This window comes from Narcine bancroftii, chromosome 3 (assembly GCF_036971445.1).
Source record: "Narcine bancroftii isolate sNarBan1 chromosome 3, sNarBan1.hap1, whole genome shotgun sequence".
NCBI lineage: Eukaryota > Metazoa > Chordata > Chondrichthyes > Torpediniformes > Narcinidae > Narcine > Narcine bancroftii.
This window is the reverse complement of record NC_091471.1, coordinates 184,783,213-184,805,259: the sequence shown is the minus strand read 5'-3', so window position 1 is coordinate 184,805,259 and position 22,047 is coordinate 184,783,213. Positions and strand designations below refer to the sequence as shown.

Here is a 22,047-nt window from a genome sequence, read left to right as displayed (position 1 = left end):
TTAAAAAAAAAAATTTCAACCTTTATTAACTCTTTTTTTAAACTTTTTCAGAGAGAGAAGGGATTCACAGCCAAAGACCACATCATCACGTGGCATGCCCCTACTGATGCGATGTGTTATAAAGCCAATGTGTACATACTGTCAGACAAATAAGATCCAAAAACATTCTCATAATTGTAATTTAAGATGTGCTAAAGCAGGACTATGAAAAAAATAATGGTCCCACAAACTCACTAACATTCAATAACATTCAATAAATAAATGAGATATACAGGTACATCTGCCGATCCAATCCTTTATCCGGACATCTAAAATCCGGAAAGCTCCAAAAACCAGCAAGTGTGGAGAGTGACCGGCACTGCCAGTTGGGCGGGCAAGAGACCGGCAGGGCCAGTCAGGCGGGCAAGAGACCAGCAGTGCCAGTCAGGCAGGCAAGAGACCGGCAGCGCGACTGGAAGAGGGTGGGGGTAGATACGGCAGCACAATTTGGGTGGGCTTAAATCTGGCTTTCTGAAATTCAGAACACACTGTCCCCCAAGGGCTCCGGATAAAGGATTGTGTACCTGTATATATATATATGTATATATATATATATATATATGTATATTTTGGTTCATCACATTGTCACAATGTGTTAACTTAATCCGTTACTTTGAATACTCCTGATAACAAAAGCCAGAATATTACAAAAATGTTCAAGGTTAGAGATGATAAACAACTTAATGTATAGCAAAGAATATTTTTAAACAGTACATGGAAAATTTAATTTTCACGAATCTTATGTACAAGTGTAGTCTCTGCCAAAAAATGAAAGCTGCTTTTCCTCCTGGAATGGGAAAATTTTCTTGCAAGGAGAAATTAACAGACTTGATGTGACATTTCGTTACAGGGCATGAGAGGAAAGATACAAAAATCTCACTCGCTAAGATGCTTTGAACCAAGGGAGTATTGATCCAAAAATCTCCACCTAGAGAAAAATGAATCTTTGAAATTTTCTTTGCAAAAGAGACATGGAGGTTCAGTCACCAAATATATTCAAGGCAGATCTGAACTGAATTTTTTTACTATTAAAAGAACCAAGGAATTATGCAATTTGTAAAAGATAAACCACAATCTCGAAGAATGATGAAAAATGTGCAAGGATCAAATGCTTCTCATGTTCCTTAGGAATAATGTATCAAGAAAATACTGGGGATAAACATAAAGGCTGAATGGTGGCTAAAACTACTAATACAAATAAAAAAAATTAGTGGGAGAAGAAAATAGGCACTGGATGGCCAAAGTGATAATGAGCTGGCTTCTGGAACTGCTGTATTCTAAAAGTTATTTCCACAATATTTTCATCAATCCAACATTTTGAACCACAATATATTCCAAAGACAGAATGTTGTGGATTTGGAACATGAAGGTGGTGTGTTCCCATGTATCAGTTACCTTCATAATTTTTTTGCTCAGAAGTCACAGGTTCATGGAAGCCTTTAGGAACAACTACTGTCCGCTTTGCAGATAGTGCCCACTGCAGTCACAGCATACTGTGATAATGAAAGTGAACATATGATTTGTGCCGGAAGGAATTGGATGGTCTAGTTAGTGCATGTGATATTCCCTAATGACTCATTGTGTATAAACTATTGTGCTCTAAGAAACTTTTTTTTCATTTTTTGTAATGTTTGTTCATGTTCAATAAGAATCATTTCCTCTTTGGTCCTGAATCAATGTTCACAAGATCACAGGATAAAGAACAGAAGTAGATCATTCATCCCATTAAGTCTGCTCCACAACTCCATGCCAAGCTAAACTATTCTCACATCTAGTTCCAATTTCCGACCTTTTCCCCATATCACTCGATACCCTGATTAATTAGATACCTATCAATCTCCTCCTTAAACTCCCTCAATGATCGGGCCTCCACAGCTGTATGTGGCAATGAATTCTACATATCCACGACCCTCTAGCTAAAGAAATTTCTTCTCATCTGTTTTAAATGGGTACCTTCTAATTCTAAGACTGTGCCCTCTTGTCCTGCACTTAATATACCAGTAAAAGACCTTAGGACTGTCAACATGCAGGACAGTCCTATGTTCTTTTAGCCCTTCCACTTTCTCAAGTACCTAAATTACCCATTTGTAGCCTTTACCTGCTATACATCTTTTTAAACTAGATCCAAAATATCCTTTGAAAATCAAGGTTCCCTATGCCTGTTAACTTTAGCATTAATCTTGTCAGGAACATACTCTGTTCTCTCAAAATTCTACCTTTGAAGGCCTCCCACTTACCAAAGACAACCTGCTCCAATCTATGCTTTCTAGATCCTTTTCCATTTCTTCAAAATTGGCCTTTCTCCAGTTTAGAATCTCATTTCAAGGACCAGACTTATCTTTATCCATAATTATCGAAATGAATGGCATTATCACTGGACCCAAAGTACTCACCTACACTCACTTCCATCACCTGTCCTGTCTGGTTCCCCAATAGGAGATCCAGAACTACCCTCACTCTGGCTGGTACCTCGATATGTTGATTTAGAAAACTTATCTAAACACATTTGACAAACTCTAAGCCATCCAGCCCTTTTACAGTATGGGAGTCCCAGTCAATACATGGAAAGTGAAAGTCACTTATGATCACAACTTTCTGTTTTCTGCAGCTATCTACTATTTCCTTGCAGATTTGCTCCTTCACTTCTGGCTGACTATTAGGTGAATCAGAATACCTTTCCTGTTCCTCAATTCTACCTACATAGCTTCAGTAAACAAGCCCTTAAGTCTACCCTGTCTAAGCACTGCTGTAACATTTTCCCTGACTTGCAATGCCTCCCTTCTATCACATCTGAAACAACAGAATCTTGGAATAACGGAATATTAGAATATTGAACTGCCAGTCTTACCTCTCCTGCAATCAAGTTTCACTGATGGCCAAGATGTTGTAATTCCACGTGCCAATTCATGCTCTAAGCTCATCTGCCTTTCCTATAGCACTCCGGTCCTGCACCAGCAAATTCCTACAAGGATATTAGTCCCCCTCCAGTTCAGAAGCAAACCACTACAGGTCCCACCTTACCTGGAAGAGAGTCTGATCATCCAGAAATATGAAGCCCTCCTTCATGAACCATCTCTTTAGCCAAATATTAAGTTGTATTATCCTTCTATTTTTTAACCTCACTTGCATGTAGCACAGGTAGCAATAGTAAGATCACAACCCTGGAGGTTTTGTCTTTCAAATCAACGCCAAACTTATCAGCCTTCCTACACACGATATCTGGCTGCTTACTCTCCTTTGAACAAGAGAATGGAACTCTTGTTACAGTACTAATAACCTGACAAAAAAATGCAGCTTAACACTTGATCTTACCTAAAGATCAATTTTTTTTAAATATTCAACAACCATTACTTTCCAGTGATCATACCATTTGAATCTCCATACTCACCCTGTTGAAAACTGGTAACATCATGTATAACTTTTCCTCCTGTTCCTTCTGAGTCATATGCCGAGGTGAATGACAGAGTTCCATGAAAAGACGACGCAAGTGCATTAGACCAAGTGCATTATCCTGTGGACTACACTCTTCCTGCCGTGGACGGCCCATGATTCTCTTCACCATGTTCATTTTTTCTTGTTTGCTGAAAGCACGCCCAATCCTGTGGAATAAGAGTTCTAATATTAATGAAACTGAGGTCAGATTTATATTAAATATAGCACTATTTACACAATAAACAAAATGTCTACAAAAATAACTTCACAGTAGCTACACTTTACAATGAACAATTTTCTAAAATAGATTTACTTCAAGACAAATTTCAAATCAAAAAAATCCATGTTGCTAATAAAATACAGTAAAATCCCCAATATCCGACACTTATGGAGATTGGTAGATGCTAGAAAATGAAATTGCTGGTTGCTTGAGATTACATGCTGCACGGATTGGCGACTGACCACTAGTCGGGGAGAGCCCACTAGTGGGCTGCCAATTTTAAAATTTAATTTTTTTTTTACATTTTTTGCAATTTTTTGGCAGCTGCTTGAATCCTGGATAATGGGAATTTTACCGTACTTTCATTTTGGCATAAGAATGTTGCAGCATTACTGGAGGTCAAATAGACACCACATATCAAAATCACTAAGGTTTGAAGACTGACTTTTGAAAAGCATATGGTGAGAAGGTAGAAGTCTAGTCCTCAAAGAATGCTGCTTCAAGCTTTATCAGACATTTTTAGTTAATTTGTGACATTTCATTTGTTGGACACCTGAAGACACATTTTAAAACTATAGAAACCTATATTAAATAAAGGAACTTGCCCTCATCCCTGAAACAACACCTTCCAAGCTATCTCTATCTTCCTCTTCTCTGCTTCCCTCCCTCCAAAAAAAACAAATCCTCATAAAATAACTCCGGCACACACTTCTCAGCCATGCTGTTTGCTGAAGTCTATATTATAGACAATAGACAATAGGAGCTGGAGTAGGCCCTTCGGCCCGTCGAGCCAGCACCGCCATTTTACAGATCATGGCTGATCAATACCATCAGTACCCCTTTCCAGCCTTATCCCCATAACCCTTAACTCCTTTGCCCACTAGAGTCTTATCTAACTTTCTTTTGAACATGATCAGCGAATCTGCCTCTACCACCCTCTGTGGCAGAGCATTCCACAGATTCACACTTCTCTGGGTAAAAAAATGTTTTCTCATCTCCGTCCTAAAGGGCCTATCCTGTATTCGTAAACTATGCCCTCTAGTCCTCGTCTCCCCCATCATTGGGAACAAGTAATCCGACTTCACCCTGTCTATCCCCCTGATAATTTTGTATACCTCAATCATGTCCCCCCTCATCCTTCTAAACTCCATCAGATACAAGTCCAGTTTTTCTAGCCTTTCAGCATATGTCAACCCCGCCATCCCTGGAACTAACCTTGTAAATCTGCGCTGCACACCCTCTATAGCTAGTATGTTCTTCCTCAAAATTGGAGACCAGAACTGGACGCAATACTCCAGATGGGGTCTCAGCAGGGCCCTGTACAACTGCAGAAGGGCGTCTCTGTTCCTATACTCCAATCCCCTCTTTATGAAAGCCAACATGCCATTAGCCTTCTTCACAGCTTTCTGAACCTGCTTGCTAGTCTTCAGTGACCGGTGAACAAGTACTCCCAGATCCATTTGCTCCTCCCCACTCCCTAGCTTGTCTCCATTTAAATAATACTCAGCTTTCCTATTATTGCCCCCAAAATGGATAACCTCACATTTGCTTACATTGAACATCATCTTCCATTCAGCAACCCACTCCCCCAACCTGTCCAAGTCCCTCTGCATTTTCCTGACATCCTCCTCACATCCCACACCGTCACCCAGTTTCGTGTCAGAGAACTTGAGCAAATTTGCTCAAGTTATTAATAATCCCCTCATCCAAATCATTTACATAAATTACAAACAACTGAGGACCCAATACCGATCCCTGCGGCACTCCACTCGTCACATCCTGCCGTCCTGAAATAGACCCGCTTACCCCAACCCTTTGTTTCCTATTTCTTAACCAATTTCCTATCCATGTCAGCACCTTACCTCCAATACCATGCTCCCTGATCTTGCCCACTAGTCTCCCGTGCGGTACCTTATCAAAGGCCTTCTGGAAGTCCAAATACACCACATCCACTGGCTCTCTCAAGTCCACCCTCTTTGTCACATCCTCGAAAAATTCCAGAAAGTTAGTCAAGCATGACTTACCCTTAAGGAATCCATGCTGACTAGTCCTTATACTATTATTTCTGCCTAAGTGTTCTGCTATTACTCCTTTTATGATAGACTCCAATATCTTCTCCACTACCGACGTCAGGCTGACCAGTCTATAATTTCCCGTTTTCTCCCTCCCTCCCTTCTTAAAAATCGGCACCACATCAGCCACTCTCCAATTCTCAGGGACCTCCAATAAATCTATGGAACTTTGGAAAATGTCGACTAGTGCTTCCAAAATTTTCATAGCAACTTCTTTAAGCACCCTGGGATGCAGCCCATCAGGCCCTGGGGATTTATCAGCCCTCAAACCCAACAATTTACTCACAACCTCCTGTTCCTGGATCCGAATATCCATTAGATCCCCTACTTCCCCAGGAAAGTTCCCCAAGTCTCTTGATACCGCATGACCACCACCCCCTAACTGACCATAACCTATATCCTCCTTGGTGAAGACAGTTGCAAAGTATTTGTTAAATTCCTCAGCCATCTCCTTGTTTCCGGTAATAATTTCACCCTTTTCCATTCTTAATGGACCAATTTTAGACCGAACCAATTTCTTCCTCTTCACATATTTAAAAAAGCTTTTGCTATCCTCCATTATATTATTTGCTAATTTCCTCTCATACTTCATTTTCCCCTCTCTTATGACTTTCTTAGTTACCCTCTGATGCTCTTTGAAGGTTTCCCAATCCTCTAACTTCCCACTCCGCTTCGCTATCCTATACTTACTCCCTTTGAATTTGATATTACATTTGATTTCATTAGTTAGCCACGGCTGCCATTTGCATCTCCTAGAGCTTTTCCTCCACTTTGGAATAAATTTGTCCTGAAACCTGTGAAAAATGTCCAAAAATACCTGCCATTTTTCCCCAGTTGTCCTCCCAGCTAGTGGATCTTTCCATTTTATTTTGGCTAGCTCCTCCCTCATAGCTGCATAATCTAGGTTAATGAGGGTGAATTCACGAAGAAGCCAAGCCAAAAACACCTCCTTGGGTGGTGTTCTGATGCCGAAGAGGATCCAGGGCAGTTCGTCTGCCCACCCTGGGCCGGTGAGGCGAGCCATGAGGGCGGATTTCAGATGACAATGAAACCTCTCCACCAAACCATTTGCTTGCGGGTGATATGCTGGGGTGTGGTGGAGTTCAATCCCCAGGAGGTTTGCCAGCTGAGCCCAGAGCCCGGAGGTGAACTGGGCCCCCCTGTCACTAGTGATGTGCGCTGGGACTCCTAACCTAGTGATCCAATGACTGACTAAGTTCCTGGCGCACGTCTCTGCGGAAGTCTCTTTGATGGGAACTGCCTCTGGCCATCTCGTGGTCCAATTGACTATTGTGAGAAGGTAGCACGCTTCTCTGGACACCGGCAGAGGGCCTACGACTTCAATGTGAATGTGCTGAAATCTCTGCACTGCCGGGTTGAATTGCTGGATTGGGGCCTGCGTATGCCGGTGGACCTTGGAGGCCTGGTACCTGGTGCAATTCCTCGCCATCGTGGCCACCTCCTTTTTGAGCCCGTGCCACACAAACCGCTCTGCCACCATTCGCACCGAATTATTCACCGAGGGGTGGGCTAGGTTGTGGACTAAGCTGAAAACCCTAGATCTCCACTGTGGTGGGACTACCGGGCACGGCAAGCCAGTGGAGACGTTGCAGAGCAGCATGTCTGGGCTGGTGGGCAACTGAATGTACTGGAGCAAGAGGCCAGAGATGGCGGTCAGGAGAGCATGCGTCTCTGTGTCCAGCTTCTGGGCCTGTTCCAACTGTGTGTAGTCAAGGCTGGGGGCTAGAGCATTGATCGCCGGATGAGAGAGCGCATCCGCCACGACAATGTCTTTGCCTACCCTGTGCCAGATGTTGGTGAACTCCGACACGTAGGAGAGGTGGCATTGCTGCCGAGCTGACCACAGATCTTTGGCCATCACAAGTGCATGTGTGGTCCGTGAACACCATGAAGGGCCTGCCCTCCAGAAAGTATCGAAAGTGCCAGATGGTCAGGTACAGCGCTAGGAGCTCCTGGTCGAAAGCGCTGTACTTGAGCTCCAGCGGGCACAGGTGTTTGCTAAAGAAGGCCAGCGGGCGCCACTGTCTGTTGAACCATTGCTCGAGTATGCCCCCTACCGTCGTGGCTGAGGCATCCACTGAGAGCACCGTGTGTGCCTCCGGGCGTGGGTGGACCAATTGAGTTGCGTTGGCGAGGGCCTCCTTTGTTGCGTCAAAAGTGCTCTCTGCCTCCTCTGACCAGGTCAGGACTTTCTCCTTAGTGGTGATCAACGCGAACAGCAGTCGCATGGTGCGGGGTGCGCCGGGGATGAACCAATAATAAAAATTCACCATCCCCACGAACTCCTGCAGACCCTGGAGGGTGGTTGGCTTGGGGAAACCGCTGGACGCCCTCGACCTTCTCTGGCACAGGGGCAGGACCTGCTGCCGAGATGGAGTGCCCCAGGAACTGCAGCGTCTGCTTGCAGAACTAGAACTTGCCCACGTTGATCATGAGGCCAAACTCCGCCAGTCGGACAAACAGGGTACGGAAATGGGCCTTGTGCTCTTTGCAGTTGCGGCTGCCAATAAGGATATCATCCAGATAGATAAACACAAAGTCCAAGTCCTACCCACTGCATCCATGAGGCATTGAAAAGTCTAGGCCGCATTCTTGAGGCTGAAAGGCAATATGCAGGAATTCAAAGAGACCAAAGGAGGTGATGATCGCCGTCTTGCCGATGTCCTTAGGGTGGACCGGGAGCTGATGACAACCCCGCATCAGATCGACCTTGGAGAAGACTTGTGCGCCGTGGAGATTGGCCGAGAAGTTGTGAATGTGGGGAACCAGGTACCTGTCCAGTGTGGTCGCGTCGTTCAAACACCAGTAATCACCACAGGATCTCCAGCCCCTGGAGAATTTGGGGACCATGTGGAGAGGCGATGCCCAGGCGCTGTCCGAGCGACAGACGATCCCTAACTCTTGCAGTCGAGAAAACTCCTCCTTTGGCAGCTGCAGCTTCTCGGGCAGAAGTTGTCTGGGCTTAGCGTGCAGCAGGGGGCCCTGCGTGGAGATATGGTGGTATAACCTGTGCTAGGGTAAGGTGGCACTAAATCGTGGTTGTAGAATGGCTGGGGAACTCGTGGAGTAAGCTCAAATACTCGTCCCTGGAAGTGGCGATGGCGGCGATCTCGGGCTTGCAGGTGTCCGTGGTGTCAAGGCGCACCGAATGGAAGGTGCGAGAGTTGACCAGCCTCTTGTCCTTCATGTCGATCAACAGTCCATGTGTCCCAGGAAGTCGGCCCCAAACAACGCAGTACCCACTGAGGTTAACACGAACTTCCAGTGGAAATTCTCTTTCCTGAGCTGGATCTGTGTCCTGTGGGTATTGAAGGTCTTGATGGCGGAACCATTCTGTCCACATGATGGGATCACGAGATCGGTTGTGTGTCTCGAGGGCGATGGGGGGCAGGATGCTCAGCTCTGCTCCTGTCCACCAGGAAACGCCAGCCAGTGGACTTATTGGCAACGTGGCCAGCCGTCTCAGCCATCAACGGTGGCTGGCCAGATTGTTTCCCCTGGTAGTCACACGGTTGTCGTCACTTACGAGCTTGCGCTCCCTAGCGCTGATGGTAAAAGCACCAGGTGGAATGGTGTTCCTCCATTTGTGCTTGGGGAAGTTGCAGCCGGCTGGTTCTTGGTTGCACAACCTGACTGAGGGCTGCTTCATTTTCCCTCTTGGTGCACCAGAGGGTGTCCACTCGGGCTGCGACTCAGCATGGATCCATGAAGTCCTCATCCGCCAGGAGTAGTTGGATGTCCCCGGGCATCTGCTCGAGGAAGATCTGATGGAATAGGAAACAATGTTTGTGATCCTCTGCCAGCAAAAGGATCTCGTCCATTAGGTCTGATGGCATGCGGTCCCCAAGCCCCATCGAGGTGCAAAAGCCTGGAGGCACGCTGCTGAGGGGAGAGACTGAAAGTGCCAAGGAGCAGGTTCTTGAGGGCAGGATATTTACCCTCGGCCGGTGGGTTGTGTATTAGATCGTCCACCTGGCTGCCGGTTCTTCGTCCAGCACGCTCATGACGTGGTAGAACATCGTGGCATCTGCTGAAATGTTCCTCAGTTGAAACTGCACCTCCCCCTGCCCAAACCATGTACGCGGGCGATGGGTCCAGAAGATGGGCAGTTTGATGGCAACGGCGTTGATCTCTGCCGGATCCATGATCTTGAGACCAGAGAGGCTTCTGGGCTCAACGGGGTCACCAATGTAGTACTGGACACAGCCAAGAAAGACTCAGCCACCACATTGAAAGTTGTTAATGACTGTTTTTATTCAAATTCAGCACACGCCCTTTTAAGGGCAGCATGAGCTCAGTCACCTCGTGCATTGTGACATCATAATCGCTGTCCCAGGCACACGCAGGGCAGGACACTTGAGGCAGGGAGAAACCCTGATAGCGCCATCTTCCCATGGCTGTCCCGCCACATGGCCGGTTCGCCATGAAAGAGTGCGCCGCCACAAACTTATAATTTTCACAGTGAATGGGAGGAAGAGTTCTTTTTTACTACTGTGAAAGAAAACTGTGTGTGTCTCATTTCTGACAACAGTGACATCAGCAAAGTGACACAATGTGGAGAGACACTTCAGTACCGGGCACCGGTACTGCCCACTGGGCAGTGCACTACAGGCAGAAAAAGCCCGCGACTTCAAGGCAGCTTTGGGCAAACAGCAGTCTTTTTTCATGAGGCCAGTGAAAAACTCCTGAAAAACAACCGAAGCCTCATTCAGAGCTACATATTTTCTGATAAAGAAGTCATTTTCAGACAGGGAGGTTTTCAAAAAAGCAATGATGATAATTGCAAACACTGTGTTTAAAGACAAGAAGAATGGAGCCAATGTCATATCCACTCTTTCCAATGTCCAACTGGGGGCAAGTACGATGGTTAGAAGAGTTTCGGCTATGTCCATGAAGTGCCAGTTAATGAAGAAGATGAAGGCTGTGTAGTTAACCAGGAATCATGGCTTTTATTAGCAGAAACTAGTGGTACGATAATGAAAGACAATGGGTGAATACACAGTTATTCCCAATGGGAGTGTCTTTAGTCGTAGAGATAATACACATCCAATGTCAGTAAAGCAGACTAAGCACAGCAAGAGATTGACAGCACAACACAGATTCACCACAGTTCAGAAACTTGATCGAGCAGCTGGACTGGGACCTGGCGAAGTGCAGGTCGTTTAGCATCCAGTGCAACAAGTCCGTGGACAGCAGCAGTACAGCGCAGCCGATTATCTTTATCCAGATGGTGTTTGATGATTTCTTCACAAAAGAAGAACTCCTGACACTACTGCCCCTAAAGACAACTACAAGGGGAATTGACATCTATAATGCGGTGAAGAAGTTTTTCACGGAGAAAAAGGTATCTTTGGAAAAGCTGGTATCGGTGACTACAGACGGAGCTCCTGCTATGCAGGCTGACATGCAGAGTTCATCGCGCACTGTAAAGGTGACACAGACTTCCCAACATTTCTGCATTACCATTGCATCCTTCATCAGCAGGCGATATGTGCAAAAGTGACCGGCTTTAAGCATGTGATGACTCCCGTCGTGAGGATCATAAAGGGCATCTGCTCCAAAGCGAAACAGCACAAGATATTCAAGGTGCTATTGGAGGAGCTGTCAGCTGAATATGGTGACCTGTTACTACACACAGAAATCTGATGGCTCAGCAAGGGACGAGTTTTGCAACGTTTCTTATCACTTTTGGGTGAAATCAAAGAGTTCATGCAATCCAAAGGCAAAGATGCCTCGCTGCTGGAGGACACACTGGGAAACTAAACCACTTGAACTGTGAGCTGCAAGGCAAAGGTAAGACTGTTGCTGACATGGTAAGTGCTGTAAATGCATTTAAAGCCAAGATTAACCTTTTCTCGGTGCATTTACACTTCCCCTCTGTGCAAAAAGGTAATGCTTCTGCATCTGAGACTTTTGACAAAGTTGCAGAAAAGTACTCTCAAGCTATAAACAGTCTTGGGCAAGAGTTTGAGAACAGGTTTTGTGACTTTGGTCAGCTTGAGCCATGTGTGTCATTCATTTCCAATCCTTTCATGCAAGTGGACATCACATGCAGTGCAACGTTCAACATGGATGCTGGACAGGTGGAGATTGAAATTATAACATTGCAAAATGACCTCCACCTCAAAGCCTACCAGGCTGTACCAAACTTTTGGTGCCTTGTGGACACAGAAAAGTACAATGGTATATGCACAGCAGCTATGAAGGTTGCCAGCCTGTTTGGTTCAACCTATCTCTGTGAATCAGCCTTTTCTGACATGAACTTCATCAAGAACAAACACAGAACATGCCTCACTGATGCAGAGTTGCAGGGTCAAGTTACACCCCAGATTACAGTGCACTGGTGAGCAGCATGCAATGCCTGGCTTCCCACTGACAAAAAACAGATACCAGATGTTGTCAGTGGTAACATGGCAATGCCACAGCAAAGTTAAATTCTGTTTGATATTTTTGTTAAAAATGCTGCAAATTTGGAAATTAGTACAAAATATGTTAAGATTTATTTAAAAATCTGAAAGAGTTGATTTTTGTTAAATCTTACATAATTGATAACTTATACAAACATGGTATATAGTTCATAATATGTAAACATTGTTAGTGGCTAATGAAATGTTGCAAAAATGATCATTTGAAACTGAAACAGTTGTAGAGATTAATAGAAATAAAGTGTTGCACGTTGAAACGTATCTGTTTCCTACCTTGTTAAATCATTGTTAATAATTATTGTGAGGAATCATTAATGTGATCAGTGGTCTTCACATTGATGAATATCATTAATCATTAATAGTATTTCTTTGGCTTGGCTTCACGGACTAAGATTTATGGAGGGAGTAAAAGTCCACGTCAGCTGCAGGCTCGATTGTGGCTGACAAATCCGATGCGGGACAGGCAGACACGGTTGCAGCGGTTGCAGGGGAAAATTGGTTGGTTGGGGTTGGGTGTTGGGTATTTCCTCCTTTGTCTTTTGTCAGTGAGGTGGGCTCTGCGGTCTTCTTCAAAGGAGGTTGCTGCCCGCCGAACTGTGAGGCACCAAGAGATTTCTTTAGGCAGTCCTTGTACCTCTTCTTTGGTGCACCTCTGTCACAGTGGCCAGTGGAGAGCTCGCCATATAACACGATCTTGGGAAGGCGATGGTCCTCCATTCTGGAGACGTGACCCACCCAGCGCAGCTGGATCTTCAGCAGCGTGGACTCGATGCTGTCGACCTCTGCCATCTCGAGTACTTCGATGTTAGGGATGAAGTCGCTCCAATGAATGTTGAAGATGGAGCGGAGACAACGCTGGTGGAAGCGTTCTAGGAGCCGTAGGTGATGCCGGTAGAGGACCCATGATTCGGAGCCGAACAGGAGTGTGGGTATGACAACGGCTCTGTATATGCTTATCTTTGTGAGGTTTTTCAATTGGTTGTTTTTCCAGACTCTTTTGTGTAGTCTTCCAAAGGCGCTATTTGCCTTGGAGAGTCTGTTGTCTATCTCGTTGTCAATCCTTGCATCTGATGAAATGGTGCAGCCGAGATAGGTAAACTGGTTGACCGTTTTGAGTTTTGTGTGCCCGATGGAGATGTGGGGGGGCTGGTAGTCATGGTGGGGAGCTGGCTGATGGAGGACCTCAGTTTTCTTCAGGCTGACTTCCAGGCCAAACATGTTGGCAATTTCCGCAAAACAGGACGTCAAGCGCTGAAGAGCTGGCTCTGAATGGGCAACTAAAGCGGCATCGTCTGCCAAGAGTAGTTCACGGACAAGTTTCTCTTGTGTCTTGGTGTGAGCTTGCAGGCGCCTCAGATTGAAGAGACTGCCATCCGTGCAGTACCGGATGTAAACAGCGTCTTCATTGTTGAGGTCTTTCATGGCTTGGTTCAGCATCATGCTGAAGAAGATTGAAAAGAGGGTTGGTGCGAGAACACAGCCTTGCTTCACGCCATTGTTAATGGAGATGGGTTCAGAGAGCTCATTGCTGTATCTGACCCGACCTTGTTGGTTTTCGTGCAGTTGGATAATCATGATGAGGAACTTTGGGGGGCATCCGATGCGCTCTAGTATTTGCCAAAGCCCTTTCCTGCACACGGTGTCCAAGGCTTTGGTGAGGTCAACAAAGGTGATGTAGAGTCCTTTGTTTTGTTCTCTGCACTTTTCTTGGAGCTGTCTGAGGGCAAAGACCATGTCAGTAGTTCCTCTCTTTGCGCGAAAGGTAAACTGTGCCACTTTATTATTTCAGAAATGTGTACTAAACTGGTAGCCATTCGTATTACTCAATACCCTTGAAGTAGCTCGCAGTTTCAAAAAGGTTGGTGACCCCTGGCGTAGGGCCTTTATGATGATGGCAGCTGTCACATCTGTGTGAGAGATGAGTAAAACTAATATGAAAATATGAGAGATGAAGGAGATGAAGAAAGCTAGTATGGATATATGTGTAATGAATAAAGCCAGTATGAATAGGATAAGGGTAGATAATAGAATGTAGGAAGTAAAGTTAGTCTGAATAAGATAAGGGTCTTCTAGCCTTTTACACAGAATTAGCAAGTTCTGCCTTTAAGAAGTTAGTAAGCCCTGAGAGTTGGGAAGGTGTGAATGACATGATGGGACACCGACAGGATACCCCCTGGTCCTCCAAGTTCACAGAAACAGCACGTAGGCAGACAGGATTGCCTAATGCCAAACTCATCCAGGAGGCAGAAGAATGTAAGGGGAGGGTACTTCTATACTGAAAAAAACAGTTTTAAAGTTGGGTGAGCCCCAGTGTGTAAGGGGAACCACCCAACTTTGCATTGTTGTATAATAAATGTTCTTTGTTCTCAATTTTTGTCTCGAGCAAATTCTGTGAAGGTACTTCTGTTTCTCACATCTGGATAGGGGATAGCAAATGGAAAACGTGAGTACTCATCAATGTCTAGCCAATAGAAATGCTGTTTGCACTCACACAAACTTGGCAGTTTTTGTTCAATAGAGTTGGGCAGATTGCGAGCCTTGACAAAGTGAAAGAACCTGGTGACTCCAGGAGAGCAGAGATCATTGTGGAGGATTTGTAAGCAGTCAATTTGTGTGTGGGCACAGGTTCCACTGGATAGAGCATCTGGGGGCCTCATTAAGTTTCCCAGGCCACCATAAGATATTGTCATTGTAGGTGGAGAGTTCAAATTTCCACCTCAATATCTTGTTGTTTTTGATTTCACCTCACTGCTGGTTATTGAACATAAACACAACTGCACATTGATCAGTCAGCATGTTAAATTGTTTGCCAGCCACGTAGTGGTTCCAGTTCTGTACCACCTCGACAATGGCTTAGGCCTCCTTCTCGACAGAGGAGGGCTGAATTTCAGGCCTATGGAGGGGGCGGGAAAAGAAAGCGACGAGTTTGACCGCCTGGTAAAGTGTGGTAGCCAGGGCGAAGTTGGATGTATCACTCTTCACCTGGAACAAGGTGGATTCGTCCACAGCGTGCATTGAGCCTTGGTAATGTCTGTCGATGCGGCTGAAGGCAAAAGAGTAGGATTTAACAAGGGGGCAGGCCTTGCCTGTACGGTTGGGGACCAAGTTAGCATAGTAAGAGAAAAAGCCCAGGCACCTTTTCAGGGCTTTAAGGCTGTGGGAGAAGGAAAGTTCCAAAAGTGGGCGCATGGGGTCAAAGTCAGAGCCAATGACTTCATTCTCAACGACACAGCCAAGGAGTTTGGTGATCTGGAGGAATTTCTGGATGTCAGTGTCATGGTCCTGCAGGTCATGGCCGCAGATGGTGACATTGTCCAGATACGGGAAAGTAGCCTGCACCTCACACTGGTCCACTATGTGGTACATCTCCCACTGGAAGACTGAGATCCCGTTAGTGACACCAAAGGGGACCTTCAGGAAATGATAGAGGTGGCTATCCACCTCGAAATAGTATATTGGTGGTCCTCCAGGCAGATAGGGAGCCAGTGGTAAGTCGACTTTATATCGATGGCGGAGAATACCCGATATTCCGCGATTTGGATCAACGTGTCAGATATACGGTGGAGGGGGCATGTGTCCAGCTGTATCTATTAATGGTCTGACTGTAGTCGATAATCATTCTGCAGGTGCTGAGTTCAATGGTCTCCTTGTGGAGTAGGTTCTGTATCTCTGCCCTAATAAAGGCCCTGTCTCTGTCAATGCACTGTTTATTTTTGGAAGCTGTAACAATATTAATATTTGGGGAGAATTTATAAGATTTAGAGTAGGTCACATACATACACACATTTTAAAACAGATCTTATTTGAAAGTCTGAAGAATTCACATTGCAGGATCTCTGGAGAATTGTAAGCACCTTTCGCAAGTAGGTGTTAATTGAACTGAAGTCATAAAATGCTTGACCATTGTCTTGCTGGAGTCATGCTGTTTATCAGTACCCTTTCTGCAAAGTGTTCATAGAAAGGTCTCTCCTGGATTTTGTTTATTAACAAAAGATGGGAGCAGAAGAAAGAACTCCTGTTGTTTTGCTCAGGAAGGTGGGGGTGGAAGGTGGGGGTTTTGCAAGACATGAGTCACATGCTCTCTTTTGGAGTTGGAGTTGGAAGAGAGAGGGTTGAGTTAACAGTTCAGTCAGTCAGTGTGGGAGACACTGACAAGTAAATGAAAAGTGCAATCCAGGGAAAACTGTTTGAAACTGATGAAAGCAAGTTCCAGAGCAGTAGATGGCTGGAAGTGCTATCTGTCTGATGTTTCTCTTGAAACAGAAGAAGGAATGGAACTCTGTGGTAGCTTGGTTACCATCTAGAAGACCCTGATGGGGCAAGTTTCATCAGCGAGACCCTGAGGTGACTAGTGGTGGTACCTCAGTTGTGGAAATCCTGGAGCAACAAATATCTCTCTGGAAACCCTACAAGCTTCCTGAGTGGTAAACATTTACCTTTCAAGCACCAAGCCTTGTGAACTTTACATATGTTAAATTCTGTGCACAGTATGGTGATTGCCTGCAACCAGAGGACTTGGAAGGAGAAGTGAGATTGAACTGTGAACCAAAGAATTTTTCTTGAATTTACACACACACATTGAATACACGAGTGCTTAGAATTAGAAGGGGGTTAATTTGGGTTAGTTAAGTATAAAGTTGGTTAATGTTTGATTCTATTTTCATGTTTGAAGTTGATTCAAAATAATTTTTGTTTTGAAAGCCACTTGTCCTGGTGAATGTCTATTGCTGCTGGGTTTTGGGGTCCTTTGGGCTCATAACACAGCGACAGGTTTACAGTCGGGGGTGAGGTTGGAAAACAGCGATTGGGGGTGATTTTGAGGATGGAGAGTCCGCAGGTCACGCGCGCCTGTGGTTAGATTGTTGGCTGGAGGCAGTTGGGGGTGCGGGAAGAGATGGTTGAAGGGTAATTGCCGGTTGAATGCAGTGAGCAATTTAAAAACTGCTGGTTAGACAGTGATGGGGTGATGGGACCTATTGTACTCCATCATCACACTTTTAAGGTGACATTGAAAGTCCAGTCCCAGTAGCACAGCAGCACATAGCTGCAACATCACTAGGAATTTGAAGTCTTTGTAGTCCGTACCCCGCACAATCAGCATCACTACACAGTATCTGAGGACATAATAGCTGCGGACATCAGTCGTATATGACTTTGAGGCCAAGGAGATCTTTTGGCTTACTGGCCTTACCGTGAGAGTGGCCCTGCTTCACGTTGGGGTGGATGAAGGACTCTGTGCACCCCTATCAAACAGGCAACTTGTCACTCAGGAGAGCAGTAGCAATCACAGGGTGGCTGTTTAACTGAATGTCCATCATTAACCTAGCGAGTTGATGAGGACTACCTTGGTCCAATGTGATGGAGGCTATTGGCAGATCATTGCTTGTCGATATCGCAGAGTGTTCATGTTCAGCTGGTAGATTATGGCTCCCAAAATGGCAGCCCCCACAACTCACACTTGGCACTGCTGGGTCTGGAGATGGCGCCCAAGATGGCAGCCTCCAAGACTCACACGTGGTGTTGGCGCCCAGAGATGGTGGCGTCCAAGATGGTGGCCTCCATGCAGTGCTGCTGCATAGGGCTAGTTTGGATCTACACACCTTCACACAGTGCCCCTTCTTCACCCAGCTGTAGCAAACCACATAGTCTGCTGGGCAGAGTTTCCTTGGCCGCAGAAGTAGCACTTCGGGTGCTCATGGCATACAGCAGCCGTGGTCAGGTTGCTGACGGAACATGGCAATGGTGGTTTTTGGCGCTCGCAGAGTACGGCTGCCATGGTCGGATCGCTGGCGGGGCATGATGGTGGTGGCGCGTCCCAAGTTGGTGGTGTCTGGGGCAACCGTGAGGCAGCGGCGTTGTCGGCCGAGTAGGAGGGCCACCTTCAGTGTGCCTGCCAATTCAACGGCCTTCCGCAAGATGAACTCACCTTGTCTCAATAGCCTTTAACGGATTTAATTGTGCCTGATGCCTATGACATAGGTGACTCTAATCAGATCTTCTGTGTTCTCCGCAGCCTTGCATTCACAGGCATGTCCAAAGATTTGCAGGATCCGGAGATACTCGGCACTCGATTCCCTGGGTGATTTTTTTGGGTCACCAGATGCCTTGCGTAGACTTCACTTACCTTTCTCAGGCACTGGCCTTTCAAGACGTCCTTCACCTCCAGATACTTTATGGCATCCCTGATCATCGAGTACACCAGGGCCTAGCCCAGGAGTGCAGTGCCTGTAGTTTGTCATTCTCTGACTGAATTAAGGCTGATGATGCCTGAAGGAACACCACGACGCAGCGCAGCCACAGTTCGAAGTTGGTAGTTGCCTCAGTGCAATATACAAAATTTAGCAGGTCACAGAGAATGCACAGAAAGCAAAAAGCAGTGAACATTTTGGGCCTGAGCACTTCTTCAGATGTGCAGATGCCCGAATAAATAGGTGTGGGGAGGGGCAGAATTAGGAGAAAGGGGAAATACACAAGTGAACGGGTAATAGGTATATATTGATTGAGAGGGGGAGGTGTGAAGAAGAAAAAGCTAAGCAGTGATGGGGAAAGAGGCCAGAGGGTTAAGAAAGATAGTTCTCTGATAGAAGGAAGGGTAAGGGGTGGGGATTCAGAGAAAGGGAAAGAGAGGGATGAGGGAAAAAGAGAGACTGGGGGTGTTCATGGAAATTGAAGTCGATATTGATGCTGTCTGCGTGGAGACTCCTGAGAAAGAATACAAGGTGTTGTTCCTCCAATTTAGGGGTGGGCACATCAGGCCGTGGCTAGAAATGAGTGTGGCAGTGGGGTGTGTTAATGGATTCACTGCTTCTGTTGCAGATTTAACCTGGCAAGGGTTCAGCTCATTCAGCACAGTTGCTGGACAAAGTAGAATTCACACCAACCTTCTGGACTTCAGGAGGAACCCAACTTCAGTCAGACATCAGCTTTCAGACATTATTGCAACTTGTATGGAAAAGTGACCAAAATTCAATGCAGAGCTTTTAGCATTTCTAAATAAGTTCCCATTTGCTTCAGCTTTCAGGAATCTGGCCCAATTTTATCTTTATAGTATTAATTACTCTTTACAAAATCATTATAACTAAAAATCTAACAGTTAATTTAATATGCCAGTGTATAATGAAAGGGAAATTGTGTATAAAAAGGATAAAGATTAAGAAACATACCCCTATGTATTGTAATTTGCTGTACAAGTTTGGAATAATTTTTTTTTACTATGGCTCACTACCATCTTCAACGGAAACTATTTTAAACTTTAAAAGAGTGGAGGCAAAAGACTGTAGGTGCTGGAATCTGAACACAAACAATACAAACTGCTGTAAGAACTTAGCACCTCTCGCCATATTTACAAGGGAAAAAGAAATATCAAAGTGTCTGGGTTGGGACCCTGCATCAGGACTGAATGGGGAGGGAAGATAGGTCGTAAAAGAAAGGTAGAGAGAGAGTTAAGACAATGGCCAGTAGATGAACATGTTCAAAGTGAAGGAGAGCAGTAGCAATCACAGAGGGGCTGTGAGAAAGGGACTCAGACAACTCCAAAAGATTGCTTTTGTGCTCTTTCAAATGGGTTTCATCACTCCCAAAATAAAGGCTGCTTGTGAAAATCCAAATAAAATGTACGTATTGGAAATCTAAAAACTAATGATTCATGTAAATAGTGGCTTTAATGTCGGTGAAGATTTGGTGGGCTGAAGGGCCAGTTTCTATAACATTTTGCTCTATGAATCTATGATTCTGAGACCATTAAGAAATTAGGACTTTCACCGTTCAACATAAAACATTAGGATCAGGCCATCCTGTATTTGAATAAGGCAGGAAAAGTGTGAGTGACAAAACAGATGCAATCCAGGTCAAATGTCAGGAAATTAAATGCCTAGAAGACAAAGTGATAGTCTGACATAACGTGGTCAAGTTCCAAGTTCAGTTTAAAAGTGCTAAAAGTGTACATTTGTCCACAGTTGACATGTGACTGTCCTTACTAAAATGGACAAACCTACTAATGGGTAAACTGAGCAAAATAGCAATGGGAAATTTTTGAAGAACTTGTGGTTGAGCATCAATTTATTTATTCATTTATTATTATTATTATCATGATATGTACCAAGGGAAAAGTTTTCTTTAGCATTTCATACATCTTGCAAAGAGATATCTCGCTCAAGAAATAAAGAAAGAACATCCCTTCAGAAAAAATCCCTATATCCAGATCCCTGTTCTACACTGCACCCCCTTGACACCTTTTCCCAGTAGCTGTGGCACCTGTGTGATAGTACAGATTCTATCACCAATGTGTACATGTACAGATGGTAGTGTAGGATGACTGTGATTGGCTGAGAGTGTAGCCACACCTACTGGCAGGTCTTAAAAGGTTGCTCCTAGTCAGACCAGGTCATTCTGGACTGGTCGACCTACATGTGATACGCTCCAGTCTTTTAGTTAATAAAAGCCTTGGTTTGGATCAACAAGTCTTTGGTTCTTTCAAGGCGCTCTACAACCTGCAGCCTGGCAGAAGGCCCATCTTATCTAGCACAACCAATTCTTGACTGCCTTGACCTCTGCAGTGTTTGCATATTTAACCTTAAAGTGGTCTATCTGGAGATGTGAAGCATCATTTTTTTTAAAAAACATGCTTTTTATGATGCTCTCAGTAATAGACTAGAAATCTGTTGGTATGATTAACAAATGGCTCCTCAGAGCTAGAAATAACATATGAATTTACTTCCTTCCGATATCTGAAATTCTTGTAACAAAAAACAAAATTTCAGCCAAATCAGAATGCAAGAACCCTCAGCTATTTCTCAGATGCACTCCATTCCCATAGGAACCAGAACTTTAAAAATGCTTTCATAGATTGAGTTTATGTTGCTGCTTGATGATCCACTTCTCATTGGAAAAAGAAGCCCTGAGCAGTATCATGTGTTCAATCCCACCACCTATTTGGATACCACTGCTGCTACTATACAGCAGAGCCCACGCTGTAAAGAACCAACACAAATAAATTATTATCTATTGGCCTTTTGGGTCAAATGCTTTACTGAAAGTGGTTATATGTTAGAGGATCCACATAGAGTCAAGAAATAATGTTGCAGCTCTTTTAATTCTGGTTAGTCCACACTTGGAATATTGTGTTCAGTTCTGATGGCCTAATCACAGGATGAGGAAGCTATGTAAAGAATGCAGAGGAGATTTACCAGAATGTTGCCTGAATTGGAGAACGTGCCTAATGAGGCAAGGTTAACAGAGCAAAGGCTCTTTGGAGAGAAGAAGGATGAGCAGTGACCTAATAGAGGTCTACAAGATTATAAAAGTCATAGATATGGTGGGCAGCCAACACCTTTCCCCCCCCACCCCCCGAGTGAAAATAGCAAATACCAATTTGCTATTTATTACAAATAAATTTTATCTCCCTTAATTAGGAATCACACAAATGTTTGATTTTAACAAGTTAAAAACAATTTTGGGAGATGGATACACTACTGTGCTCATTTTAAATTGATTCGTCATAAAGGGCTGGAAGTTTTATTGTGTAACTACAAGGTGTTACCCAAATTCCAAGATGACAAATCAAAACAAAGTTCTTTTCTCATCACAAAACTATTTTGTTAATATTTTATTTACAAATTTTCAAACTCAGTTTCCACGTTCAAATATTTACAAATATAACCATGTAAAAAAAATCAATTGCCAAGTTTAAGTCACTTTGTCTCCCCACCCTCCAAACCTCACACTCACACTTCGCATACAGAATATCTACAACATAAGTAAAGGAATCAGCAGTGGAATCGCTCCTGCCCCTTATTCAAGTAGCTTCATAGCTGCAGGGCTCTTTCTTTACATACTAATC

The 22,047-nt window shown here is 44.7% G+C and overlaps 1 protein-coding gene across 5 annotated transcripts in view; it reads right to left on the bottom strand.

Annotated features, from left to right (window-relative positions):
* Nucleotides 1–22,047, bottom strand: part of wdfy3 (WD repeat and FYVE domain containing 3) — a 444,121-nt gene that overhangs the window by 403,120 nt on the left and 18,954 nt on the right. For 3 of the 5 annotated variants that reach the window (XM_069926059.1, XM_069926063.1, XM_069926062.1), the window contains exons 1-2: nt 7,842–9,998; nt 3,428–3,638 (exon numbers count right to left, since the gene is read on the bottom strand). In XM_069926059.1, the coding sequence (XP_069782160.1) occupies nt 3,428–3,638; nt 7,842–7,858 (228 nt within the window). In that variant the 5' untranslated portion in view covers nt 7,859–9,998. Of the gene's footprint in view, nt 1–3,427; nt 3,639–6,580; nt 6,688–7,841; nt 9,999–22,047 lie in introns of those variants that run through there. The other 2 variants (XM_069926061.1, XM_069926060.1) reach the window with 2 other exon arrangements.